Consider the following 11,818-nt stretch of genomic DNA (forward strand, 5'->3'; position numbering starts at 1 on the left):
GGGCACTCTTTGACCCAGCTTTCCTATCACTTCTTCCCGTTTCAAGCACACACGACAGACAGGGACTAAAGGAAGAACACACACACATCTTACCCCAACTGGATCTTTAAGGTTTGTCTGAGATCCTTTTTTCAGTACAGGTTTCCTGGGCACCTTAGCTTTCCTGGTCAAAAACAAAAAACCAACAAACAACCCCAAAAACCAAGACATCAATTTCTGTTCAACACTAACATACAATACTTCACAAATTCTAACAATGGTAATTGAGTCATTAAAACCATGATTGGGAAAATATACTTTTGGTACCAGAAGTACCCAGGGGGGCTTTTGTTTGATTTCTTTTTTCTTTCTTTCTTTCTTTTTTTTTTTTTTTTTTTTCAATGCTGGAGAGATTTGCTCATGCTGGGCAAGTGCTCTACCAGTAAGATACTCCCCCAGTCTCCTAACTTTTCAGTTCTTTATTTAAAGGTTGGTACATTTTCTTGAGCAACAATTTTACAGTCACCACCAATTTGAGAAGTTAACATTTAACTTTATACAGGTGCACAAGCACTGTGCATAATCACCTCAATTATAAAAATGCACACAAATTCATTCTTTGACCATGTATGCCTAAGGACTATGGATGTTCTTGGTTGGATCCCAAAAGATAGATAATAAATAAATAATCCACCTACACTGTACTTTCAAAAAACAGTTGGTCACTGAATGATCAAAACTATTATCCTTTAGCCCATGCCCCAAATATGGTCCCAAACAGAAAATTTCTTGCTATTTTAAGTAAATAACAACAATAAAACATTTTGACTTATTTCAACATTCTCTATCATATGACTTTTTTTCCTTTCTCATTTATAGGCTGCAGGACTATTTAACACTAAAATTAAATGAAAGATTGGTTGGGACTGTAGATTATGAAGATTTTTTTTCTCAATATAGTCACACATAAAGTAGTAGCAAACTAGAGTTGGGCGATATGCTGGGGTAGGTGTCCTTAAGTAAATACAAAGACTTTGACGCTCTCTCATTGAAACAAGTTCCGTTTTTGTGAAAAAGGCTAGCCTCCCTTGCAGGGCAAGTGTAACCAGGACACGGCCCTCCCGAAGCGTCTAGGAATTACTGAGGAATGTGGGCGTGGGAGGTAGAGTAGGCGAGGGGGATGGCCTGGGGACAAAGATAGCGCGAAGTGCCTGAGCTGCAGAAGGAACCTGACCTCAGGGCTGGGACTAGCGAGGGAAGGGATGCCCGTGGAGCCCCGGGGACTCAGCTCCCCCAAGTGCCAGCGCACACCCCCGGCTGCGCGCGCACTCCGGGTCCTTTACACCCACCACCTGCACAGCCCGCCCGGCGGAAGGAAGCGGAGGAAGAACGGGCAGCCCAAAGGCTAGCAACCCGGTCACCCCCCGGAGGTGGCGGCAGACAGCCCCGAATTCGGAGCCAACCTTCGCGGGCTGAGTGGACTGTGCGGGCGTGGGCACCCCGGGGTCGGCGGGTCCCCGGAGCGCTGCGGCGCAGAGGTCCGGCCGGTACGTCCGGGCTCAGCTCCCGGACAACCCCCGGTGGCAGCGTGAGGAGGGCGGCGACCCCCGCCCCGTCACCTCTCCCCAGTCCCCTCCGTGGCCTGGTACTCACGCTGGCTTCATGACCACGGGCTCCGTGCGATCCGGAGGACACGCGCGCGGGACGTGGGGCTCCGACCGGAGCAGGGCTGGCGGGCACCGAGGGCTGCAGACAGCGGCCGCGGACACCGGGACGCAGGCTGAGGAGAGCCCGGCGGCGACGCTGCAAGCACAAGTGTGCGCCCGCCCGGCGCATTTCAAACAGGCCAATCAGCGGCCGCCTGTGGCGGAGGGGCGGGGCCTCGGGGAGCCCCGGCGCGGCCAGCAGGGGCGCTCGTCTCCTTGGCAACCCGGGAGAAACAGCCTGAAGCGGAAGAGGGCAGCGCGGGAGAAAGAGCCGAGATGGGAAATCCCGGCCCTTCCGTTCAGACAGACTGAGGTCTCCCTGCCTTCGTCCCCAGAACCTCAAAGGAAGTAAAGCCCTTCCCGCCCGGAGCGTTCTACTCTCAGGCTGGCTGGCTGGCTGGCTTCCAGGCCACCAACCACACCATCTTTATCATTATACAGTATTTTACATTTTATTTTTCCTTTTACACACGGTAACAAGTTTACATTTGACCTTACTTCTGATATTTATTTTGTTATTTTGAGACAAGGCAGTCTCGGGCAGTCCGCGCTGGCCTCGAACTGGCAGCGTAACCGCCGGGATGATCTTGGAGACTACACCAATTTGGCCGTCAACCTTCTTCGTGAATTTTCTTCTCTGGGTCCTCCAGCTCTTTCCTATGTATATATTTATTTATTTGTTATTTGTTTATTATTTCATGGTGCTGGGGATCAAACCCGGAGCCTCACAAAGGCTAGGCAAAGTTATCCCACTAAGCTACGCACACCTAACCTTCAAATTCTTCATCGCGATGCTTCCTGGACATACAGAGCTGAGTAAAATCCACTCGCTGCCCTGTGCAACCACCAGAACCTACTCCTGTCCTCCACGAATTGATTCTATCTCACTTCAGTCTTTGCCCCTATGCTGATGATCATCGAGGGTGTATCCACACCTGTGCTCTGCAAACTCAAGTCCCATTCAAAACTTCCTGTAGGGCCAGCACTGATAAGGATGGTCAGTTCCGTAGCCATGGTTTAATGCCCATATTACTGGACATTAGTCTTTCCAGCATTTGCTTTTGCACACTGCTGCAATGAATAAGCCTGGAAACATGCCCCTTTTATAGGGTGGAGGTAGGATCAATTCCCGGAAGCAGATAGTAACCTAAAAGGCTTTGCAGCCACCACCTTTCAATACAGTTCCATATGAGAGCCCTCTCACCTCTAAATCACAGGTCCAGGTGACACTCTAGAGTGACGTCACCACCCGTGGCTTGAGACCCTCGATGGGGCCCTGAGGCCACCCTTTCCACCGTGTCACCTATCACCTGTCCCTACTCCAACACACATGCTTGGGACCTATCTGCCCCCACACTCAAGTCCCTCTATTGTCTCTCTTTCTTCCTTTCCTCTGAGAATGCCTCCTGTCAGCAGATCTGCCCGCCGCTACCCTGCTCTGGATCCTCGAGCCCCTGCAGCCTGTCAGGTGCACTGTTGATTTCAGCCTCCACCTCCCAGCGGACAGCCCGGGTTTACCCGAGTCCTCTCCCAGCATATCCCCCTCAGCCCCGCTAGATGGCATTGTTGCATGCCCTGCGCTTAGCCGTGTGGGCATGGCCCTGAGGTTTGAAAGGCTGGATGGAGGGTGTCCTTGAAGGACATTGGAGGGGCTTTCTCCCTTTGCTCCATCTGCAGCTTTCCTTTCTGGCTGGGTTTTCTCTTCCTCGCTCCCATCCGTATTAAAGCTCTCTAGCTCATTCATTTTCTTAAAAATATCCATCATGATAGCCCTGAAAGATCTGCATTTCCCTCTAGAATTAGAGATGTAGACCACGGAAGTATGGAAAAGAGGACCAAGAAGTATATCTGGGAAGCGGCTTTCTTTCTTTTTTATTTATTAAAAAAATATTTTATACAATATATTCTGATTATACTTTTCCCTTCCCACAACTCTTCCCAGACCCTCCTGACCTCTGTACCCACCCATCTCCACACCCTTTCTTTCTTTCCTTCTTTGGAAAACAAAACAGGTGTTGGTGGCAGCGGCGCACGCCTTTAATCCCAGCACCCAGGCGGATCATGTGAGATCGAGGCCAGCCTGGTCTATAGAGTGAGTTCAGTGAGTTCCAGGAAAGGCGCAAAGCTACACAGAGAAACACTGTCTCAAAAAACCAAAAAAAAAAAAAGATAGAAAAGAAAAAAAAAAAGAAAACCACAAGAAACTCACACAAATCCACAAAAACACAAAACTGGAAACCATCATATACACACACAAGACCAATAAGACAAAAAAAAAAAAAAAAAGCCCAAACAAAGCAAAATGCGACAAAAAGTTTACAAAAATACCACTGAGGTTTGTTGTTGTTGTTTGTGTGCTGTCCGTGGGGCCTGCCCTTAAGTGTGGTTAATATGCCCAGGGAGACTCCACTGGAGAAAACTGATTTTTCCTTTGCAAGCGGATATCAAGTGCAGATAGCTTCTGGCTTAGGGATGAGAGCCTGTGTCTACTTCCTGTCAGCACTGGGACCCAGCTGGCTTGTACCCCTGCAGACCCTGTGCATGCTGCCAGTCTCTGTGAGTTCCTGTGTAGCAGTTCTGTTGTGCCTGAAAGACACTGTTTCTGTAGTCATCATCCCCTCTGGCTCTTCCGAGCTTTCTGCCTCCTCTTCTGTATATCTGCCTGAGCCTTATGGAGAGGGGTTGATGAAGACATCCTATTTTAGACCAAATGTTCTAAAGTCTCTCACTGTGCACACTGTTCATTGTGGGTCTCTGTGTTTGCTCCCATCTACTGCAGGAGGAAGCTGCTTTGATGGCTGAATGAGGCACTGAGGAATTATTGCTAAGTTCCTTTAGCAAAATAATAGTATTTGGTTTTCCCTTAGGCCCATGTCCTATCCAGCCTCAGGTTCTCAGCCACCCAAGCAGTGTCAGACATGGGTTCCACTTGTGGAGTGGGCCTTAATTGGGAGACTTTTTTTAAAAAAAAGTCAAATTTGGGGCTAAAGAGATGGCTCAGCTGTTAAGGGTGATTGCTGCTATTTCAGATGACCCAAGTTCTGTTCTTAGGACCTACTTTAGGCTACTTACAACCACTTGTAAATAACAGCTTCAGGATATCCAACACCCTTCCTGTTCTCCAAGGGCACCTGTATTCACATGCATGTTCTCCTAGACAGACCCATATGTTTATACATAGTTAAAACATAAAAGATAAAGCTCTTAAAGATGTATTTATTTTATTTTATGAATGTTTGCCTACATGTATGTCTGTACACCATGTGTGTGCAATACCTGAAGAGGCCAGAAGAGTGCATCAGATCCCCTAGAACTAGAATTAGAAACAGTTGTTAGCCACATGTGGGTGCTAGGTACTGAACCCAGGTCCTCTGTTAAGAAATTTTTTTTTTTTTTTTTTTGGTTTTTCGAGACAGGGTTTCTCTTGTGTAACTTTGCGCCTTTCCTGGAACTCGCTTTGGAGACCAGGCTGGCCTCGAACTCACAGAGATCCACCTGGCTCTGCCTCCCGAGTGCTGGGATTAAAGGCGTGCGCCACCACCGCCCGGCCTGTTAAGAGCTTTTAACTGCTGAACCATCACTCCAGCTGTCTAAAACATAAACCTTTTTTCTTCTTGCGTTTGAGGGGCTGGCAATGGAGCTCAGTAGACTGCTTGCCTACCACACACAAAGCCTTGGGTTCGACCCCCAGCACTACATAACCTGGGTCTGGTTGTTCATGCCTATTATCTGAGTACTTAGGAGGTGGAGGCAGGGATCAAAGAAGTTCATATTCATCCTCAGCTCTAAAGCCTGTTCAAGGAGACTCTGTCTAAAAAGAAACAACAACAACAAAAAACAAGTCAGACTGCTGGCACTCGGGAAGCAGAGGCAGGTGGATCTCTGTAAGTTCGAGGCCAGCCTGGTCTACATAGCAAGTTCCAGGACAGCCAGACCTACATAGAAAGACAGTGTCTTAAAAAAAAAAAAAATCCAAGTGGTGGTGACGCCTTTAATCCCAGCATTCAGGAGGCAGAGGCAGGTGGATCTCTGTGAGTTCGAGGCCAGCCTGGTCTACAGAGCTAGTCCAGGACAGGCTCCAAAGCTACAGAGAAACCCTGTCTCGAACCCCCCCCCCCCGAAAAAAGTCAAATTTGAGGTAAAATTTCTCTTTCACCAAAGTAGCCCAGGATATTCCTTAGTCATCAGCACCTACCCCCATTCCCTTCCCTTGGCAACTGTTGGTCTGATTCCCTTCCCTGATGTTTGGCTTTTCCGGTCTCCTCTTTCACTCAGCATAAGGGTTTGAAATTTATCTCTGCACTGCATGTCTCAGCAGTTTATACCTTTTCATTGCCAAACAGCACTGCATTGTATGAATGCTTGAAAGCTCATCCATTCATTAGCTGATGGAGGTTTAACTTGTCCCTCATTCTGGCAATTATGAATAAAACAGCTGTAACTTGCATAACTACACGCATGGCATGTACATAGTGCACATACAAACAAGCGCACACACACACACGCACACGCACACACACACACTTTTCTCTCTCTTGGGTAGGACTGTGGGTCTGTGGCAATTATAGCTTTAATTTCTGGACAAGGAGGGTCTTATGCAAGTCATTGAAAGGGAACTGGTACTACAGATGCTTAAAACTATATTTTGTTCCAAAAACTCAGTATGATGGTTGATCTACAAGTAGCTAAGACACCCAGATAAGCAAGCCTAGCTGTGGGAAGCCACTGCTGAAGCTCAGGGTATTTGAGAAGAAGAGATAAAATGGAGACAGGGCTGTTCTGCACCTCGGACCATTCGACACACCTCAGTCACCCTGACTGGCTGTTCATCAGTTGTCCTGGAAACACTGGCTCAGGTTCCCAGGCAGCTGTGCAGTGATAGGTCACATGTTTATCTTTTACATACTCCAGAAACAAGGAATTGATCAGGGGGAGGGGCCTATATAATAAATGAAATAAGTCGTCTTGTAAGCCACATTTCAAATGAACATCACACACAGAAAGTGAAAGTAGCTATCCCAGTATTTTAGATGGCTTAGCCTATTTCCCCAGGCTCCCGACAGAAGGAAACTGAAACACAGTAAAGTTGTGGGGACACCCCTTTCTCACCCTGGCAGGGCTCAGTAATTTTGAAACAACTCAAGGACTGAGCCAGTCAGAAAGTACATCGTGGCCATGTGGCTAATGGGAGCCGATCTCCCACTGCCGCAGACGGGGTTCCAAACAAAAGATGGTGGAAGGCGAAAGGAGCGGGAAATGTGTGTAGTATTTTACAACATGCTTCTGAACCGAAATGTTGTTGTTGTTGTTGTTGAAGTAGGATTGAGGTTAGTGAATGGCTGAGCTAGTAAAGATGCTTGACCCCAAGCCCGATGACCTGAGTTTGATCCCCAGAACCCCATGGGAGAAGGAGAGAAGCAAGTTTGCACACACACATTAAGTAAATGCTTTTTTTTTTTTTTTTTTAAAGAACAGTAGACTTGGAGCTGGAGAGATGTCTCAGTGGTTAAGAGCACTGACTGCTCTTCCAGAGGACCCGAGTTCAATTCCCAGCAACCACAGGGTAGCTCACAACCACCTGTAATGAGATCTGGTGCCCTCTTCTGGCCTGCAAGGACACATGCAGACAGAACACTGTATACTTAATAAATAAAAATAAATCTTAAAAAAAAAAAAAAAAGAACAGTAGACTTTAATAGTGCTTCTTAATGCCCACCTCCACCCCTGTCAGTGAGAAGAAAAGCAGAGGCTGTGCTGTTATCATGGGCTACATCACCAGCTCTGCTGTTTTCGAGAGAAAGGTGTTATTATGTAGCCCAGACTGGCCCCTAACTGGTGATCTGCCTGCCCCTTGATACACAAGTGCTAGAGATTATAAATGTCCCAATTAAATTTCTTCATCTTAAAAAGTCACATGGGCCAAGCCTGATGAATCATGCCTTTAATCCCAGCACATAGCAAGTTCCAGGCCAGCCGAGACTAGTGAGACCCTGTCTCAAAAAAAAAAAAAAGTACAGTAGTAGCAATTAGGAAGGAAAACAGTATAACCTGTATAAAAGTTTGTTTCAAGATTTGTTTTATTTTTAAGTGTGTGTGTGTGTGTGTGTGTGTGTGTGTGTGTGTGTTCATCTGTAAAGGTGTCTACCTAAAAAGGCCATAAAAGGATCTAAAAAGGCCATAAAAGGACATCAGGTCCCCTGGAGCTGGAGTTCCAGGTGGTGGTGAGCTACCTAATGTGGGTGCTGAGAACCAAACTCAGGGCCTTTGCAAAGACAGTATGCCCTTAAATACTTTTAATTTGTGTGTGTGTGTGTGTGTGTGTGTGTGTGTGTGTGTGTGTGTGTGTGCTTGTTTGTATGTGCACCATGTACATGCCATGCCTGTAGCTTCCAGAAGAGGACACTGTGTCCCCTGGAACTGGAGTTACAGGTGAATGTGAGCTTCTCTGTAGGTGCTGAGACCCAAACCTGGGTACTCTCCAAGAGCAGCAAGTGCTCTTAATAGGTGAGCCATCTCACAAGCCTGCATAAAGGACTTTGGATATACATGTTTTTCTTTCTCTCGATAGGTCTTATGGGGGGGGGGGTTAACTTTTGTTCTGGGTCCTGGGTTCCGTTCCCAGCAACATAAGGGGGAGAATCGCCTGAGGATTTTTCTGAATAATCCAGTATCCAGCCCCCCCTCCCTCCTTGCATCTCAGATGTCTGCACGCTTAGGCCTGAATGTGTTTTTTTCTCACAGTTGGGCAACCCTTAGCCAGGGTGAGCTACGGTATCTCTGAGCTCCTTTTAGTCCACTCTTGGGGGAGGCCAAAGCAAAGCCAGTTCTAGAAAGCCAATGCGTAGACATGATGGCAGCTGATAGGTGTCTTGCCAGAGGTGCTTTAGTGCAGAGCCCTAAGCATTCCACACACTTAGAAAGGCGCACAGGAAGCCCTTGGGCAATCTCTCCGGAGAAAATTCAGAACATTTGCAGAATTCATCATTGTCTTCTGGAGTGCAGTTCAACGTTTCTGGAAGGAATGGCCCGACTCCTCTCCTTCCAGTAAGATAGCCCTCGCTGGCCCCAAGGCCTGAAATGTCTGTCCACTACTCGCCAGCCAGCCTGGCTCCTTTGGCCCCGAAGCCTCTCCTGAGCTCTCGCTTATCTGAGTGGCTGTGCAATTCACTGGGCTACCTTTCTCCTCAGCTCCCTAGGTCTGTGTCCTTCACAGGACTTACCTTTGTCTGGATTTATCTGTCCATCCTGTGCTAGGTTTACAACAGTGGCCTCGAAGGTTGAGAAACACTGAATCAGAGTTATTCTTGTCAGTTGCCTAATGAATCTCAGACTGGCCTCAGACTATGTAGCTGAGTATGACCTGATCCTCCTGTCCCCTTACCCCAAATGCTGGGATCACAGGCATGTAACAGCATGCCCAGTATATGCAGTGCTAGGTATCAAAGCCAGAGCCTAATGCATGCCAGGCAACAACAACCAGCTGAGCCACATGCCCAGCCCAATTTTATACCTCTTCTTTCCACTATAAAACTGGGGCTGTGAGAATGTGAAATAGTTGGGGAATGCCGCTAACAATGTCAGATTGCTGTTAAAGAATGAAATTTATTGTGCAGTTTGCAACTAATGTAACAAAATTTACCAGCCTATATAACTATATCAGTCTCCCTTCCCGAGGAGAAGTAAACAGATAATAAAATAATGACACCGTATTTCTTGACCACTCACATCCAATATGTTGACCCTTGTCGTTAAAGGATGACACTATGAGCTACTGGCAAAGCCATTGACATGGCTGAGCTGTTTAAATCCTGGAGGGGGTGTTACAGGACAGAGGGTATTCCAGAGTCAGCAAAGAGGACCGAGCACTGTGATGGATGGCCCCCGCAAGGTCATTACCAAGTGCCAATCAGGGGTTGATGGGCCTCTGTTAAAATCTGGTTTGTATCAGCATTTCTGGACTCCCTGAAAACACTATAAAATGCCGAACATTAATGACTGATGCAACAAACAAGGAATGGCCATGTTTGGTATCATGAGCCTCAATGACAGAGCTTCTCCAAAGACAACAAATTAATCCAGAATAGCGCTGCAATGGCTGCGTCCATGCTGTGGTAAGCTACATGCACATTAGTCTAGGCAAGAGCGAGTGTGCCTAGACACTCTCATCCATGCTGATGCATGTGGGACCAGAGGCTGACGTCAGAGTGTCTACCTCCACTGCTTCCACCTTGCTGAGATAGGACCTCCTACTTACTAAACCTCTATGTTTAGATAGACTACCTGGCCAGTGAGTTCCCAGGACCTGCCTATCTCTGTCTCTATGCTAGGGTTAGAGGTACATGCAACCACACCTAGGTTTCCATGGTGTATGTTGGGGGATCTGAACTCGCCTTGATGCTTGCATAGCAAGCACTTTACCCACGGAGCCATCTCCAGCCCTATAAGAGAGTATTTTTAAGGCAAAATGAGGAGGATGCTATATTGCTTATGAATACCGTAATATTTGGTTCTAAGCATCAATAACAAGGGTAGCATTGGTCCAAGGCAGACAGGCACTTGGTTAGATGTCTCTGCACAAGTATTTTCTGTGTGAGGCCGCAAAGATCGTTGCACAAGGTCATGGCTCTTAGCAGAGTTTTGTTGGGCATGTGTATGTGTGTGCGCGCGCACGTGCATGCGTGCATGCATGCGTGCATGTGTGTATGAGAGAGAGAGATTTCTTGTTACTGTTTATTTTTTATGAAGGGGTTTATTTCAGTTTATTGTTCCAGAAGGGATACTATCATCTGCCACGGTAGGGAAGACATGGATCCTGAGCATGAATGAGGCTGGCCCAGCACTCAGGAAGATGGCTGACCTCGTTTCATCCACACACAGGAAACAGGCAGTTTTAAATCACTATGCATTCCTGAGAGCCTATCCTTCAAGGCTCCTGGCTTTATTTACTTTTTAGTCTAGGGTTTGACCCACAAGACTTCATTTTTATTTTAATCACTTTAAAAAATATTATTGATAGTAAAAAAACTCTGGAAAGAAAACAGGGATTTACACATAGATGGCAGGTTGCTGGAACTTTTTTTTTCCCTTATAGGAGAGCACAAATGCAGTCCCCCACTACCACAAATTATGCAGTCAAGTTTCCCACATTTGGGGAAATCACAGGGGTCAGCACATCTGGAGAGAAATGGATAAGCCTCGCCCTGGGAAAACCACCTTCGTGATCATGGTATCTCCCCAGGTTGCTGGAACTTTGATCAAACTGCACAAACGGCCCTCCTGTGTTAGAGTCCTCCTGTAGACATGTTTCTATCCACATTTCCTCTACAAAAACCTGCATTTAACCTCAGAAAGCAGAACCCCTAGGTTTACCCTGGGAAGTGCATGTCACAAGCTTACCTGGTATTTCTGTTTAACAGGAAAGCTTGAAGACAGAACATTTGACTCTCTCATTGGTGAGGTCTTCAACACTCTCTGCACAAATACTAAGTCCGGCAGCATACTGGGCAGACTAAAACAATGTCAGGCATGTGACATCTCAAAGACAGCCCCTTCACTGCTTGGGAAGGTGACAGGGAGCCCTACCTGGGATGACACACTTAGCTCCAGAGGTCAACACAATTTTTCTGTACTGTGGAATATTTTGCAGCAGGTCCTGGGGATCGAACTCCTGTTGTCAGGCTTGGCAGCAAGCTTCTTAACTCATTGAACCACCTCTCTCATCTGAGAAAGGAGCTTAGCTATACAAACTTTATCAAATGCAGCAGTTTCATTTTAAACATTAATATAAATTAGAAGGGCAGGGAAAAATGCTTAATCCGACTGTTTAAATAGACTTGAGAACTCTATTTTTTAGAGACAGAATCTCATGGGTTCAAGGATGGCCTCAAACTCACTAAGTATCCAACGATGGGTTTGAACTTTTGCTCATCTGATTCTACTTCTCTGGTGCTGGAATTCTAGGCATGCACCATCAGGCCAGGTTCACGCCTTGCTGAGGACCAAAACCAGGGACTCGGTGGTACAGTGGTACACGCCTTTAATCTCAACACTGAGAAGTCACAGGCAGGCATATCTCTGAGTCTGAAGCCAGCCTGGTCTACATAGTAAATTCCAGGAGAGCCTGAGCCACATAA

General features: G+C 46.9%; 1 protein-coding gene and 1 non-coding gene across 7 annotated transcripts in view; both read right to left on the reverse strand.

The window, feature by feature from the left end:
* Kif23 (kinesin family member 23) overlaps positions 1 to 1,811 on the reverse strand; it is a 30,043-nt gene extending 28,232 nt beyond the window's left edge. For all 6 annotated transcript variants that reach the window (XM_059268048.1, XM_059268045.1, XM_059268049.1 and 3 more), the window contains exons 1-2: positions 1,633 to 1,811; positions 94 to 163 (exon numbers count right to left, since the gene is read on the reverse strand). In XM_059268048.1, the coding sequence (XP_059124031.1) occupies positions 94 to 163; positions 1,633 to 1,643 (81 nt within the window). In that variant the 5' untranslated portion in view covers positions 1,644 to 1,811. The remainder of the gene's footprint in view (positions 1 to 93; positions 164 to 1,632) is intronic.
* An 8,960-nt stretch (positions 1,812 to 10,771) lies between these two features.
* Positions 10,772 to 10,931, reverse strand: LOC131915775 (U1 spliceosomal RNA). The gene has a single exon (XR_009380426.1). It is a non-coding gene; the product is annotated as a U1 spliceosomal RNA (small nuclear RNA).
* Between the last annotated feature and the right edge of the window lie 887 nt (positions 10,932 to 11,818).

This window comes from Peromyscus eremicus, chromosome 7 (genome assembly GCF_949786415.1).
Source record: "Peromyscus eremicus chromosome 7, PerEre_H2_v1, whole genome shotgun sequence".
In the NCBI taxonomy this organism is placed as follows: Eukaryota; Metazoa; Chordata; class Mammalia; order Rodentia; family Cricetidae; genus Peromyscus; species Peromyscus eremicus.